Consider the following 17,484-nt stretch of genomic DNA (forward strand, 5'->3'; position numbering starts at 1 on the left):
GTCAGACGAGGCCCATAGGTATGCCCCCCTTTCCCCTTCCCAGTACTAGTTAATTTTGAGTAATTGTGTATTGTCAGAAAAATGATCAGTACTAGTTTTTGTTCTGTTGTTTCCAAAAAAAAAACCTATCAGAACTAACAAATGAACTCAGAAAAGTAGGATACAAAAATCAACACGAGGCTCGGTGCCTGTGGTTCAAGTGGCTAAGGCGCCAGCCACATACACCTAAGGTGGTGGGTTCTAATCCAGCCTGGGCGTGCCAAACAACGATGATAGCTGCAAGCAAAAAAAAAAATAACCAGGCATTGTGGCGGGCGCCTGTGGTCCCAGCTATTTGGGAGGCAGAGGCAGGAGACTAGCTTGAGCCCAGGAGTTGAAGGTTGCTGTGAGCTGTGATGCCACAGCACTCTACCCAGGGGAACAGCTTGAAACTCTGTCTCAAAAAAAAAACAAAAAACAAAAAACAATCAACATGAGTCAGTTTTTTCTTTATACTAACAATGAATAATCCAAAAATAATTTCAGAAAATTATTCCATTTATAACAGCACAAAAATATCTAGGAATTAACCAAGAAGATGGAAGACACATACAATGAAAACTACAGAACATTGTTGAAAGAAATTAAAGACAACACATAAAAACATCCCCTGTTCATGAATTAGAAGACTTAATAATGTGAAGATGTCAGTAAAGCAATCTATGGATTCAATGCAATACTTAAAAAATTCAATGACATTTCTTGCAGAAATAGAAAAAACTCCATCCTAAAATGCATATGGGATCTCAATATGCATTTGATTCAAATATTAATATTGATTTGAATAGCCAAATCATCTCAAAAAGAACAATGCTGAAGGACCCATACCTCCTGATTTTAAAACTGACTAGAAAACTACAATAATCAAAACAGTATGGTACTGGCATAAAGGCCAAACATATAGACCAATGGAATAAAATAAAGAGCCCAGAAATAAGTCCTTGCATATTAAGACCAAAAAATTTTTGACAAGGTTATCAAGACCATTCAACAGGGAAAAGACAGTCTTCTCAAAAACTGGTGCTGGGAAAACTCAATATTCACATGCAAAAGAATAAAGATGGCCCCTTACCTAACACTATATATAAAAATTTACTCAAAATGAATCAATGATCCAAACATAAGAGCTAAAGCTATGAAACTCTTAAAACACAGCAGAAAATCATCATGAAATTAGACTTGGCAATAATATCTTAGATATTGACACCAAAGCCACAGGCAACAAAAGAAAAAATAGATAAACTGAACTTTGGAGGTTGCTATGAGCTGTGATGCAACAGGACTCTACCCAGAGTGACAGCTTGAGGCTCTGTCTCAATAAATAAATAAATAAATAACGAAATTTCTCCCAGGACTGTTTTAAATGCAGCAAGCCAGGTCACTGGGCAAAACTATGCCCAAAGCCAAACCCTCCCCGCAAACCCTGTCCAGCCTGCAGAAGGCCTCACTGGAAGTTTAACTGCCCAAGTTCTTCCGAGAATTTGGTTCACAGACACTCCCAGAAAGGGGCAGAATTTTGCCTAGGTCTTCCTAGGGACCTGGTTCAGGGATGCACCCAAAATATGAATTTCCAGACCCTCTGGGCCTAGCTGTTGAAGATTCACAGTTCCCGGAGGATCAGAGTGCCCCCTGGATAATCACAAAGTCTAAACTCTGAAGAGTTTTGCTAGTAGAAGGTAAGCCAATTTATTTTTCAATAAACATGGAAGCAACCTTTTCCACGCTGCCATCTTATAAAGATCCTTTAAAATAGAGATCTCGGGAGTCCCCTGTGGCTCAAGGAGTAGGGCACCGGCCCCATATACCAGAGGTGGCAAGTTCAAACCTGGCCCCGGCCAAAAACTGTAGAAAAAAATAATAAAAATAAAGATGTGTGTTTAAAAAAAAAAATAGAGATCTCGATGATGGGTATCAATGGTAATGTAATTCCACCCCCATGCTACTCCACCTTTATGGAGCACACTTAATGAACACTCTTTCTCACATTCATTCCTTGGTATTCCCTCATGTAATGTTCCCCTACTAAGTAGAGATATTCTCTCAAAATTGCAAGCAACCTCGATGATTCCAGCTGGTCCCCACCTCTCACTACCCATCCTGCTCCTCTCCATCCCCTCCCAACAACCCCTCCATTCTCTCAATCTGACCTTCCTGTAGACCCTATTATACCACTATACCCTTTTCCAAATATTTTTCTTTTTCCCTTACCTAATCCTGAAGACACCTGGCAGTTCTTTTGAGCCTACTGCTCACTCCATTGCCAAGGCAGGTTCTGCTACTGTGTCTTCTTCCCACATTATCACCTCTGTTAGCCCTCACTAAGGCCTTACAACTCCACCATATAGCCATATGGCAAGAAAGTGGCTCCTCTATCATCAATGCCACACTCATTAAAGACCTCCTAAATGGAGTACACTTCCAAAGGAAATTGCCATTTTCACTGTAAAGGGAACCACATTATTCCTAGATTCAGTCTCCCCAGCTCTATTCAGAGTGACAAGAGCCCAGCTTTCTTTTTTTTTTTTAATTAAATGATAGCTGTGTATATTAATGCAATCATGGGGTACAGTGTGGTGTTTTCATATACAATTTGAAATACTTTCATCAAACTGGTTAACATAGCCTTAATGTCATTTTCTTAGTTATTGTGAGCCCAGCTTTCCTTAGCCACATCACCTCCCAAATCTCACAAGCCCTAGGAATTCAGTGGTGTCTACATGTACCTTACAGACCCCAATCATCAGGAAAAGTAGAATGCATGAATAGCATCCTTAAACAACATCTCATACAATTAGTACTCCAACACAAACATGATTGGATAAAGTGTGGTCCCCTCACCTTACTCTACATTTGTTCCACCCCTCGCAAAGCCCTCTTTATAGCCCTTTTGAAATAATGTATGGCAGAACTAATATTCTAGACCCTGGCCCTCCCCCAGACTCTATCAAAGAAGACTATTTTCCCATCTTCCAGGAAACTAGAGATGAACTTAGAAAAACAATCAGCTTTTATCCCAATCCTCAGCAGAGAAAGTCACAGACCTATTAGCAAGGCAACATGCTCTCCTCAACTCCTTTGGCCCGCAGGACTTTATCTCCTCGTTGGACAGGCCCTCACATGGTTCTTTACAGCACTCTCACAGCTGTTCACCTTGTGGACCCCCCAGTTTGGATTCACCGATCCCAAATAAAACTGTGTCCTACAGAAAAACTTTCCATGCTGAAGAACTATCACTGGAAGTCATAAGTACTGACCCCCACCACCTTAAACTCACTAGGATCTCTCAGGAATCCACGCCCTATTAAATCATAACATTCCTCCCCGATTTTTTCCTTTTCTCAGAATGCCTGGCTACTCTTACACGTTCAAGGTTGGAACAACCTCCTCGAAGCCGCTAAACATCTATGGTTTTTTAGAAGCACCTTCCAAGGTTTTCTCCCTGAAGAAACCTATTTTCTTCTTTTTTTCCTTCTGGCTACCCCTCCTATCAATTCTGCCCTTTCTCCCCTACCTATCGACCCCAACTAATGTTAAAGTCACTAAGTATAATCCTTCACATTCTCAGTTACAGATCAACAATTCTTCACTTCATCTCTCCATTTACTGAGCAGTCACCAGAAAACTGCTCATATCCTCCCCCTACTAGATACTAACCACCTCAAACTGAAAAAAAAAAAACAAAAAAAAACTCCCCCTCATTCTTACAGGCAGCCCATGCAGCCCACGCAGCCCCTCCCCCCACAAGAAGCTGTCAAAGAGATGCCCCGCCCACCACACTACATCCTTATAATAAACTAAAGAGGCTGGTATGACAGAATCAAGTATCTACCCAAATAAACTTGCCCCACCCAGACAGGGTTAGGTTCATAGCCCGCCCAGGAAGGGTCACACTCATGTCCCTCCCAGGAAATAGGAATGCCACCAATCCTGGCTGCCCTAACCCTTTAAATCCCTGGCCACCATAGCCCACATGTGGACTTCTCCCTGGTGAGGAATCTCACCCCACCTGCACTCCAGGTGGAATAAAAGCCACTTTAACTGCATGAATTGGATCTCCATTTTCCTTTCCTCTTGCTTCTTGGAATGATTTTATCCTTTGGTCCAGAACCTTTCAACAATGAAGTACCTCAGTGGTTCTCAACCTTCCTAACGCCGTAGCCCTTTAATACAGTTCCTGTGGGTTACGACCCACAGATTGAGAACAGAACTGCTAAAAGTACAATGACAGTTGTCACTGTGGGGAGGAAAGTGGAGGAACAGGGAGCTGTTGGTTCATGGGTATAGAATTTCCATTTTGCAAATTAAAAGAGTTTTAGGGACTGTATGCAGGACCTTGTGAGGGACTGTATGCAGGACCTTGTGAATGTACTCAATACTCCTATCTGTACGTTTAAAAATCATTAAGATGATATATTTTATGTGCATTCTATCACTGTTTTTTTTTTAAATAAAAAATATGTGATTTAGATATGACATTTAAAATTGTCTTTCCATATTCTTCTTAGCCAAGTATCTCAAGAATGGAAGAAAAAGTATCCAATGTACTCAGCTCTACTATGAAACTAACTTATAGCTTTCATAGGAAAGCTATAACCCAATTATAGCCCAAGAATAGGGGGAAAGGGGAGAGGGAGGGAAGGGGAGGGGGGAGGATGGGTGGAGGGAGGGCAATTAGTAGGATCACGTCTATGGTTTATCTTTTAAGGGTACACGTGAATCTTTCTAAATGAAGAACATAAATGTCTTAACACAATAACTAAGAAAATGACACGAAGGCTATGTTAACCAGTTTGATGAGAATATTTCAAATTATATATAAAAATAGCACACTGTACCCCATGACAGTATCAATGTACACAGCTATGATCTAATAAAAAAATAATTTGAGTTATTAGAAAGAACAGAGTATTTTTAATTAACTTGTTAAAAATACAAATTTGTTGAACCAGAAAAAATAAATAACTAAAACAATTACCCTCATCTACAAAAGAAACTCGATGCCCATTAGCGGGCACCACCAATTCTCTCTTCCCTCCAAACAATGGCAACCATTAATCAATCTACTTTGTGTGTCTGCAGATTTACCTATTCTGTACCTTTCATATAAATGAAAACATGTAATATGTGGTCTTTTGTACTAGCTCCTTTCACTCAGCATAATGTTTTTAACTTTCATCCGTGCTGTATTAGGTATCAATATTGCATCCCTTTTTGTGGATGGATGATATTCCGTATGTATAAGCTACATTTTGTCCATTCCTCAGCTCATGGACATTTATGCTATTTCTACATCCTGGCTATTGTGAATAATATTGATATGCACATTCATGCAGTTTTTATGTGGATCTATGTTTTCAATTCTCTTGGAGTGAAACTGCCAGGTAATATGGTACAGGTTGAATATCCCTTATCCAAGATGTTTGAGACTATAGATGTTTTTGATTTCAGATTTTTTCCTATTTGAGAATATTTACATTGTACCAGTTGAATATTCCTAATCCAAAAATCTAAAATCAGAAATGCTCTAATGAGCATTTCTTCTGAGCATCATGTCAGCACTCAAAAAGTTTTGAATTTAAGGCTGGGCATGATGGCTCCCACCTGTAATTCTAGCACTCTAGGAGGCTAAAGTGGGAGTATCTCTTGAGCTCAAGAGTTCTAGATCAGCTTGAGCAAAATGAGACCCATCTCTACCAAAAATAGAAAAATTAGCAGGGTGTTATGACAGATGCCTGTAGTCCCAGCTACACGGGAGGCTGAGGCAGGAGGACTGCTTGAGTTCAGTAGTTTGAGGTTGCTGTGAGCTAGGCTAGGACCATGGCACTCTAACCTAGCCTACACTGAGACTCAGATTCAATTAAAAAAAAGTTTTGGACTTGGAGCATTTCAAATTTTGGATATTCGGATGAGGGATACTCAACTTGTAATTCTATATCTAATTTTCTTGAGAAATTATCAAAATGTTTTCCAAAGTAGCTGTACCAATTTACATGCCCACAAGTAATATGTAAGGGTTCTAATTTCTCCACATCCTCACCAACAATTACCATCTGTCATTTTGATCATAGCCATGCTAGATGAGTATGAAGTATCTCATTGTGGTTTTGATTTACATTTCCATAAGTGATTATCAAAGTTGACCATATTTTCATGTACTTATTGACCATTTGTGTATCTTCTTTTTTTTGTTTGTTTTTTTGATAGAGTCAGAGTTTCATTTTATTGCCCTTGGTAGAGCGCCATGGCATAACACAGCTCACAGCAACCTCCAACTCCTGGGCTTAGGCAATTCTCTTGCCTCAGCCTCCTGAGTAGCTGGGACTACAGGCACCTGCCACAACGTCCGGCTATTTTGTGTTGTTGTTGTTGTTGTAGTTTGGCCGGGCTGGGTTTGAACTTGCCACCCTAGGTATGTGGGGCCTGCGCCCTACCCACTGAGCCATAGGCACCGCCCTGTGTGTCTTCTTTTGAAAAACATCTAATTCAAATCCTCTGCTTATTTCTTCACTGGGTTGTCTTTTTATTATTGAGTTATAAAAATTCTTTATATATTCTAGATACAAGTTACTCATTGGATATATATAATTTGCAAATATTTTGTCACATTATGTAGGTTGTCATTTTACTTTCTTGATAGTATTCTTTTTTTTTTTTTTCTTTTTCCAAAACAGGGTCTTGCTCTGTTGCACAGGATAGAATGCAGTGGCACCAACATAGCACACTGCAACCTTAAATTCCTGGGCTCAAGGGATCCTCCTGTCCCAGACTCTAACATAGCTGGGACACTACAGGCATGTGCCACCACAACTGGCTAATTTTTCTATTTTTCATAGAGACTAATATTTCTATTTTTATTAGCACCACGCTCTAACCAACTGAGCTAACCGGCCACCCATATTTCTATTTTTAATTATGTTGCTCAGGCTACTCTCCAATCCTTGGCCTCAAGCTCCTCTCCCTTCAGCTGCTGAAAGTGCTAGGTTGACGTTCTTTGAAACACAAAAGTCTTAAATTTTGATTGAATCCAATTTATCTTTTTTCTTTTTCTTCTTTTTTTTTAGAGACAAAGTCTCACTCCATCACTCAGGCTAGAGTTCACTGGTGTAATTATAGCTCACCGCAGTCTCAAACTCTTGGGCTCAAGTGATTCTCCAGTATCAGCCTCTTTGAATACTAGGACTATAGGCTTACGCCACTACACCCCAGCTATATAAAAAATTTTTTTAGTCAGATTCTCAATACATGGTCCAAATTTGTCTCAAACTTCTGGCCTTAAGCCATCCTCTCCCCTCAGTTTCTTGAGTGGCTGGAATTACAGGCATGAGCCATCACACTTGGCTCTTCATTTTATATTTCGTTGCTTGTGCTTTTGGTGTCATGTCATGCCATACACTTTAGTATTAACCTGTATGTCAATAAGAATGGAGTGGAAGAGACATGATATAAAATTAAAAGAGTAAAAAATTATCGACTTCTCAAATTTAGAATCAATTTTCTTACAACAGAGAAACCATGCATATAATAAAAACACATAATAAAGTATTGACTAGTAAATACAACAGTAATCAATATGCTCAAAATATGAACGGCCTATGTGCTAATGAGTGAAAAGTGAAAGCCATTAGGGAAAAGAATAAGTAAATAATTTCCAAACACTATATTAAGGTAACATTTAGGTATTTTAAGATTTTATCTATAAAATTATAAAATATTTGTCAATAAAATCATCAATAAAAACAGTCAATAAAAATAAGTATAACGTTCCTCTCTAAATGAAAATACTTACCTACTAAGTAATTCTAGTCCAGCAGAATACTTTGGCAAAGATGAAACAGTCCTGCCAAAAGAAAAACTTATCTTTTTAAAAACTGTGTGATGTAGCCAACTTTAAAAAGTTACATACAAAAATTTCAACACTGCCAATTATGTTGTAAGATATTTTAAAATCACTAATCACAACTTAAATCTAAACTTTTAGAGAAATGCACTGTTTTACTTCTGAGTTAATGTAATGTACCTTAATTTACTATCAACTATCATTTTGCTCCATGGAGATTATTTTTAGCATATAAAATAAACACTTTAATATAATGCTGGGTGATAAGAATAAATATATATGATCAAAGTTCATTATTTCTAGGTTAAAAGTAAATTTTGGTCACATACTTTATGAAAAGAAATTTTTAATACTCTCATTTTCATATAAAACAGGTAACATAGCTAAGAAGGCTATGTACTATTATTAATTTGTTTTCCAATAATGCACAACTTTTACTTTTGCTGTTAATATAAAAATTAAAAATGATTAATTGTGATCAAACAATAGCCACTGATTGTCATGGGGTAAGAAACAATTATACTTCACCAATTTTTTTAACCATTTCACAATTTTATCAGAAAATTTTCCTGATATAAAATTTAGAAAGAATCAATAAATTGTTTTGTAGTTAGATGTACGGAACAGATCTAAAACCCATGAAAGTAATTATACTACTATGAATACAAGCAAACTTTGCATGATATTTAAGTCATGATAAATCAAAATCTTAGCATAAGCTTACCTGGGTTTGCTTTTTACTTTTGTTTCTCTGGACTTGTCACTTAAAGTCTTCAACCTATAATTCAACAAGTATAAAATATAATATTTTTACATGTAAAGATATTTTTCAACCACAAATTTTCACATGTTAAAATTTTAAGTCAGATAAGCTAATTTTTAATAAAAAAACAAAAAAAAATTAAGGCTGGGCACAGTGGCTCACTACTGTAATCCTAGCACTCTGGGAGGCCGAGGAAGGTGGACTGCTTGAGCTCAGGAGTTCAAGATCAGCCTGAGCAAGAGTCAGACCCTGTCTCTACTAAAAACAGAAAAAGCTAGCCAAGTGCAGTGGTACATGCCTGTAGTCTCTCAGCTACTCAGGGAAGCTGTGGCAAGGGAATGACATGAGCCCAGGAATTTAAGGTTGCTGTGACCTAGGCTGATGCCACGGCACTCTAGGCTAGAACAACAAAGTAAAATTCTGTCTCAATAAAAAAAAAGGATCAGGCTCGGCGCCTATAGCTCAACCGGCTAAGGCGCCAGCCACGTACACCTAAGGTGGCGGGTTCGAATCCCCAGCCCAGACCCGCCAAAACAACAATGATGGCTGCAACCAAAAAAACAGCCGGGCGTTGTGGCGGGCGCCTGTGGTCCCAGCTACTTGGGAGGCGGAGGCAGGAGACTCGCTTGAGCCCAGGAGTTGGAGGTTGCTGTGAGCTGTGAGGCCATGGCACTCTACCCAGGGGGATAGCTTGAGGCTCTGTCTCCAAAAAAAAAAAAAAAAAAAAAAGGATCATGCCTATGGCTCAAAGGAGTAGGGTGCCAGCCCCATATGTCAGAGGTGGCAGGTTCAAATCTAGCCCCGGCCAAAAAAAAAAGAATTAAGCAGCTCTACAAACAACAAATATTTGTGTGTTTACCATGCTAGATACCATTATAGTTTTACTTGCCCAAAGTATCTTTTGTAGAAACAATGATTCCTAAATGTAAGCAGACCAGAAAAAGCTAATTTATCTGGCATCTTTACAAAAAATAGTGGTCCACATAAGTGAACTAAATAACAAAGATGTGTAAGTATCACACTTTATTAAGTAGATACTATCCCAAGCATTCAAATCTCTTCAAGTACTCATAGTATTTGAAATTTTCATTGATAAAAAGCTTTTTAAAATATATCATAAACTTCTTCATTAAATTGGTCTTGATATATCCATTTAACTCTTTCTGATAACTCCAGCTCATTATTAAGAACACTCCAGGACAGGTGTAACGGCTGGTGCCTGTAATTCTAGCACTGTGGGAGACCAAGGCAGGGAGGACTACCTGAGGGCAGAATTTCAAAACCGGCCTGAGCAATAGTGACTCAGACTCTACAAAAAATGGAAAAATTAGCTGGGTGTGATTCTGCACACCTGTAGTCCCACCTATTTGGGAGGCTGAGACAAGAGGATCATTTTAGCCCAAGCTTTTCAGGTTGCAGTGAGCTATGATGAGGTCACTGTATTCCCACCTGGGGAACAGAGGGAGACACTGATGTCAAATAAAAAGAAAAGATATTACTAACTACATTCTGCAGCCAAATAGTACTCTCCTCAGATACTTCTAACCTAGAAGTGCATCTACACTTACTAACCTGAACCAACCAATCTATGATAGGCTCATTTGTGTTTGGCCTTTGTGTCTATTTTTTCTACATTTTTGGCTCCACCACTGGTCATCTGGTTATCAGCTATCACTTACTGCTTTTGTGAGCTATTTAAGAGGAGGAGTGAGAAGCCTCCTCCCTTCTGTTTGCTGTTTTTTAATTATTGAGCTGGAAAACAGATAAGGAGGCTAGAACCACATCTGTACATAATTAAATTAATAGGCTTGCCTAAATAGAAAATACCCTTATATCATAAACAGTACAATTTATTTTCGCTTCACTGATGTGGTTTTACTTTCTCTTGGCTGCAGACTCTGTAACAGATAATGGAAGTGCTAAAGTATGAGACAATCTTGTATAAAATTGCTGTATAGATTCTTATTAATTTAACTATGCCACCATATGTTTATTTCTAAATACCAACCAAAACATAGGCCTCCACAAAATCTTTGTAAAAATAGAAAATAGGTGCTCCTTCCCTTCAAGACACTTTACTACTATCAGCCAGAAAGAGTCCTAACATACATACAGGCTGACTCACATGCAAATGCCTCAACCCTGTATCACATAACACACAATCTTCATAACTATCCACCCAAGCCCAAACACAGGATTCCATCATTTCTGTCAATAAGGCCTGTAAAGCAACAAAAGGGGACTGCTGATCAAATATAATCTTTAAAACAAATTAGAATGCAAATTTCATGCAAAGAGTTTCATATTACTCTATGATCTTTTTTCTTTTTTTTTTTTTTTTTTTGGCTGGGGCCGGGTTTGAATCGGCTGCCTCTGGTATATGGGGCTGGCACCCTACTCCTTGAACCATAGGCACCGTGCTACTCTATGATCTTTTTCAAAAAAGAAATATTGATGAGATTAATTTCTCTACAAGTTTCAAAATATTCAGCCATATTTTTAACACAAAACCAGTAAATGCATCTCCCTAGATGAATCTAGGAAATTGTGTGAAAGTCTAATTTCCCAGAAAAACAAAATAAATTTCTAAACTGATCTTAGAAACTAGTAAATCTGGTTTAAACCAAGAGAAAGCAAGAGCTGGGAAAAAATGTCCATGCTCTACTATTTCCACTCCAGAATTTGAGAAAGGCATTTAGTTGTGACATCCCAGACAAAATTATCCTATGATAGTTATACACAGCAGTAAATCATACTCAAAATGATTCTAGGGTTATTTTTAGTGACTCAGGACAATTCTACACATTTAAGAGTGAAAAGAATTCCTAAAAATCCGCTTTTGACTACTCCAATTATATAATCTAGCAAATCTCTATATTGGTGTTTCAAATAGTTAATCCTAAAATAAACTTCTAATTTCTCAATTATAATATGCCAAGTCTGGGGTTCTCTCCCCCATCAAAAAAGAAAAAAATTAGTTTGGAAGAAAAGGGAAAGAAGGAGCTGAAAATAAAATTGTTGAAAGATTCAATAAGTGCTTCCCCACATGACGCTTTAACAACCATCTGTTTTAAAAATTGGTCTTTAACCAAATGTAATGTGCGGAACTTATTTGATCTGGATTTTAATGAACCAACTGTAAAAAGACATTTCTAAGAACCAAGGAAATCTGATAATGGATTGCACAATTGATAATATTAAAGAATTAGTGTTAATTTTATTAGCTATTATAGTACATTGCTTTATTCAATTTTTGTGTATATTTGAAACTTTGTAAAAAAAATTTTAGCAACAAAAGCAGTCTTTCAGCTATTCATCTTTTCTCAGCACCTCTTCTTCAAATAAATCACCAATATGCCAAAATTAACAATAGAAACTGCTACAGAAAGCATAAAGCTGCCAGAGGGAAGTTGGAAACAGTCAAGAAAGGTTAAGAGAGAAAAAGATGAAAAGTTAAAATGACTATTATTCTTAAGACAAAAAAAAATAATAAAAATAGTAAAAAAAGGTCACAGTAACAAAACTCCAAAAAGGTCCTCTTTAAAATATATCCTCAGCCAGGCATGGTGGGTCACACCTGTAATCTCAGCACTCTGGGAGGCCAAGATGGGTGGATGCTTGAGCTCAGGAGTATTTGCTTCAAGACCATGAGTGAGAGCCCATCTCTACTAAAAATAGCAAAACTAGCTGGGTGTTGTGGCAGGTGCCTAATCCCAGCTACTCAAGAGGCTGAGGCAAGAGGATCTCTTGAGCCCAAAAGTTCGGGGTTGCTATGAGCTACAATGATACCATGGCACTATACCCAGAGCAACAGAATGAGACTTTGTCTAAATAAATAAACATAATATATAATATAAAATAAAATATATCCTCAAAACCTGAAAGTGACCTACCATTTTTATTTTCGTATAATTCAAGTTTCTGACACTGACCCTGTGCTAGAAACAACCCACACATAAAGTCTATTCACTAGTTCTCACAACATCACAACATGCTGGGAAGGAAATACTAACCTAGTAGGACTACTTCAGTTTCCTCAAATGTAAAATGGTAGCATAATACACAACCAGAAAGATTTGCCACAAGAATTCAATAAAATTCCCAATATGACCTTGGTGGAATTCTGCAAACTATAAATCTAATTCAAATGAAAGGTATAATAAAAATTATCACTATCAAGAAAGTTGAGAAGGCTCGGCGCCTGTGGCTCAAGTGGCTAAGGCGCCAGCCACATACACCTAAGGTGGAGGGTTCAAATCCAGCCCGGGCCGCCAAACAACAATGATGGCTGCAACCAAAAAATGGCCAGGCGTTGTGGCGGGCGCCTGTAGTCCCAGCTACTTGGGAGGCTGAGGCAGGAGACTCGCTTGAGCCCAGGAGTTGGAGGTTGCTGTGAGCTGTAATGCCACGGCACTCTACCCAGGGGGATAGCTTGAGGCTCCGTCTCAAAAAAAAAAAAAAAAAAAAAAAAAAAAGAAAGTTGAGAAGCCACATACTACATTACCTGGCCAGGGTGAAATAAGTAGAGGTTCTCAATGCACCAGTTCTTATAAAAGATTTGCCCAGCCCCATGTTAATCTTTCCCCTAAAACCATATACCTCTAGGAAGACATAAGGACTGCTACATGAGCATATTAATATACAGACTTCAGGGAGCCATCTGACAATTTCTACTAAAGACAACTTTCAAGTTCAAAGAACTAAACCTCAAATTCATCACACCAGTTCAATAATTTTATTTTTAGATGGCTCCAAAGATTTAACCTTAATTTGACACTAGCACATTTATTTCTTCAAGCTTTGTAGAAAATACTAAAGTGGAAGCATCTTACTAAGAGATGAAGGTGATTAGCAAAACTGCTCAGATAAAAAGTATAAAAGAAGTAGATAATCAGAATGATGCCTTGAGCATTACAATGAATGATGTGCTGGCTGACCCAACAGTGTGGGGAACCTAGATTGCATTTCATTTATTTGTACCTAAATCTCCAGCTGTCAACCATCTTCAGCTGTTAGAAATGACATGAGGATGACCACTGTAAAACACCACAAAAACGTATTAATTAGTATATTTTGTCATAAAGCTTAATTCCTTTTAACTATAATCTATCATATTTTCGCATTAGTGTTACTCAAGCCCCTTCTCCCACCTTAAACAATCAGGGAAAGCAAAAGCATCCATCACACTTAACAGTGCAAATGACCCCTCAGGTTCAAGGCCTGAGAAATTCATGCAAAAACTGCACAGACTCAGGAAAGGGAGAATAATCACTCTACACTATCCTTATCCTAATTAACACCAAATAGGGCGAATCCTGTGCTCAGTGAGTAGGACGCTCGCCCCATATGGGTAGTGGGTTCAAACCCGGCCACAGCCAAACTGCAATAAAAAAGTAGCTGGGCATTGTGGCGGGTGCCTGTAGTCCTGGCTACTTGGGAAGCTAAGGCAAGAGAATCACCTAAGTCCAAGAGCTGGAGGTTGCTGTGAGCTGTGATGCCACAGCACTCTACTGGGGGCAATAAAGTGAGACTCTGTCACTAAAAAAAAAAAAAAAAAAAAAATTATATATATATATATATATATATGTGTGTGTGTGTGTGTATGTATATATAAAATTAACCCCAAATACAGTTTCCAGTTCTCACCCCTCTCCTCAGTGCATTTTAAATTTCCAACTGTTTCTCAGATGTCAAGCTGTTACTGCACAGCAAATTGACTGTCAACAGCTCCTTTTCTTTCAAATCTACCCTTAAATCCTTTTATGTTGGTATATGACATTTGCCTAAAATATCCCCAAACTAACATTCTCAATGTCTTCACCTTTTTCACCTTCTATAACCTACCACTGCCAAAGTTGACCAGGGTCTGTCCTTTAAATTTCTATCAGTACTCCCTTATCATCTCTCACCTGGCCTGTAATTACAGCCTCCGAAATAACCTCCATGTTTCCCCATCCCTAAATCTTCCCATCACACTGCCTCCCACATCATCCTTCCAGAAATACAGGAAGGCAACTGCTCCCTTAACTTGTTTTTTAGACATAGAATTTTTGACCTTCTAGATATTCTACCTCCTGCCACTAGAATGCGAGTAGGGATCTTATTTGCCACCTGGCTTGTTCTCTGTTACATCCTCAGCACCTAAAATAATGCCTGCCATACGGTAAGCGTTCAGTAAATATTTGATGCATTAATTAATTAAACAAAACATTGAAGATCTGCTATTATCAGGCACTAAACTTCCTTCCCAGCTTCATCTCCCACTACTGCTTCTGTCTCTGAAATGTTCTTACCCAAATCTATCATAATTTCTCCACATTCTTCAAGGCCCACTTTCAGAAGCCTCTTACTCCTTTGACACATTCTGTAAAGGCATCCAAATTAATGGCTCTTCCTTGGGCTCAGATACCACACCATTTGTATCTAACATGCAGTTCCTTCTGCTTCACTTTATATTACCACCAGTCTAGGGCATCCAGAGGACAGAGACTAATTATTTTGTCTACTATTTTGTAGCCCCAGCATCGAGCCCAATACATAGACACCCTCAGTAAAGACTAGGCAAAACTGAGCACACAGTCTTTCAAATCTTTTTTAAGCTATTATAAAAAAGGACATTTTGGGGTGGCACCTGTGGCTCAAAGGAGTAGGGCACCGGCCCCATGTACCAGAGGTGGTAGGTTCAAACCAGGCCCCAGCCAAATACTGCAAAAAAAAAGGATTATTTTGAGTGAGTCCACTCCAATCTCCCAGGATGTTTTGGGGCTGGGCAGTCCAAAAGCCTAGACCAAAGTCCACATTCCTACATAAGACCTTCTGAAGCAAAGATAAGTAACACAAATGGTTGTGAGCTGGACAGTTATAGTAACTATCCAATGACAGGACAATTAAGCCATGAAGGAACTACTTTATGCAATGGTAACAGAAGTATATGCAGATGAGTTATCTATAGCCACGCTCATTTCAGCATCACACCAAAACTTTTCAATACAGTGATTTACACTCTGAAGTTATTTTTCTAAATTTATCAGGAGGAAAAATGCTCGCATGCAAGCACACCCACCAATGAATGACTCCTATAGAGCATCTGTAGATGCTTCCATAGAGATAACTAACATTCTAAAGAACACCAAACTAAAATTAACAAAAATGTTTTTACATGTGGTAAGCACTACGGCATCTGACAGTTTGTTACTATCAACACCAAACAGGCAAATAGTATGAACACTTTAGTACCCAAAAGGTAAAATGTTGGTTAACATCTTTCTCTTTAGAAATTTAAAACATAGTACGTCTAGGAACCTCTAACATTCACAGCATTCTCCAAAACGATTTGCAAGCTAAAAGTGACAGATCCTTTATAAAGGTGGCACCCTTTCTAAGGTAATGAAAAAATAAAAGTGAATTAAGTGCTAAGTTATAACAACAGTGACTTCTTGTTTTACATGTGAATTCCTTAAACCTTGAAAGGACTCTCTTAAGTATCATTATACCCATTTCACCGTAGCAGAACAGTAAAATGAGGCAAGACAGTTCCAATAACTGGCGGAATACGTTAGGTTAAGTGGTAGAGCCAGGATGAGTATCTAGGCAGTCTGGTGTCAGAGTCTAGGCCTTTGGTTTCCAGACTTTACTGCACAAAGGAATCACCTTGAGAGCTTTAAAATGCCATCTCCAGACATTCTGGTTTAATTGGCACAAGGTGTGACCAGGACATCGGGATTGTAAACGTTCCCAGGAGGTTCTAAGCAAAGTTTGGGAACCTCTGTGCTCGTTAAGAGGATTATTAACAGGACTGCTCTAGTTCGACTGTTTCTCTTGCCCAAGAGTTCCCTCACCTAGGTGTTAAACCCCGGGCAAAGGTGGACACAGAACGCAGAAGGGAAGAGGCGGCCAGCCTCGCCGAAGAGTTAGGCCGGCGAGCCGGACCTGAGCGCTGAGACGGGGCGCGCAGGCTCGGCCCCAGGCCGGGGTAAGCTACGGCGCGGGCCGATCCTCCGGCCTGGGGAGGGGGCGGCGGACCCAGGTCCAGGTGGGCGGTCGGCAGGTGTCGGAGGCGTTGGAGGGGTCGAGGGGCACAGGGCCACTATCCCACTCAGGCGGAAGCAGGAGGCGTGACCGCCTCTCACATGACTCCCCTCCTGGGCCCTGCTGCTCCTGCCAGGGGGGGGAGCCCAGGGGGTCCCACGCATGCCCGGCGCAGTCCGCGGCGTCGCCGACCACCTCTGGGTCCTGCCGGGGTTTGCCAGAGCCAGCCCGTTGGGACCTAAGTTACTTTGCACCGCGAGGCGCGCGGACGCCGGGAAGTTCGTTACTTTCCGCTGGGGGGGGGGGGGGGAGCGAGACTGGACCCGGAGCGCGGTGCGGAAAGGGAGGTAGTGGGGGCATCCCGAGCGGGTCCCTTCCCGTCGCCCACCGTAATACCCACCCGGAGGTGAAATCCTGCTGCACGCTCAGCAGCCGCTCGCGCAGGGTCTCCAGCATCGCCGTCGCCAGCCTCCTCCCCTCGGGCCTCGCGTGGCAGCCGCCGCCCTCCACCCGCTCCTACAGCCCGCAGCACCTGTCACCCGCTTGCCCCGCACACTCTTGTCCGACCCCGCCCCCGTCCTTCCCCCGGCCCCAGTGCTGCAGCCTTTGCCCCTTCCGTGTTCCCGCCCCCCGCGCGCCCGCCCGCGCGCGCTCTCGCGCCATTCCCTTGCCCGCGCCCGCGCGCCCCACGTCTGCGCAGCCGCAGTAGACCGCGCCACGCTCACCCTGCAGAAAGGGGGCGAGTCTTACCGCATTACACTATGTCCCAGGAAGCTGCTTCCAGGCTCGGAAAAAAGTGGCATGGTGGAAGGATGAT

The 17,484-nt window shown here is 40.3% G+C and overlaps 1 protein-coding gene across 3 annotated transcripts in view; it reads right to left on the reverse strand.

Annotated features, from left to right (window-relative positions):
• Nucleotides 1-17,222, reverse strand: part of DTNBP1 (dystrobrevin binding protein 1) — a 136,437-nt gene extending 119,215 nt beyond the window's left edge. For 2 of the 3 annotated variants that reach the window (XM_003788318.3, XM_023512328.1), the window contains exons 1-3: nt 17,068-17,222; nt 8,601-8,654; nt 7,826-7,876 (exon numbers count right to left, since the gene is read on the reverse strand). In XM_003788318.3, coding sequence (XP_003788366.1) covers nt 7,826-7,876; nt 8,601-8,654; nt 17,068-17,123 — 161 coding nt within the window. In that variant the 5' untranslated portion in view covers nt 17,124-17,222. Of the gene's footprint in view, nt 1-7,825; nt 7,877-8,600; nt 8,655-13,619; nt 13,677-17,067 lie in introns of those variants that run through there. The other variant, XM_023512329.1, reaches the window with a different exon arrangement.
• Between the last annotated feature and the right edge of the window lie 262 nt (nt 17,223-17,484).

This window comes from Otolemur garnettii, unplaced genomic scaffold (genome assembly GCF_000181295.1).
Source record: "Otolemur garnettii isolate 467f Iridium unplaced genomic scaffold, OtoGar3 scaffold00026, whole genome shotgun sequence".
Lineage (NCBI taxonomy): Eukaryota > Metazoa > Chordata > Mammalia > Primates > Galagidae > Otolemur > Otolemur garnettii.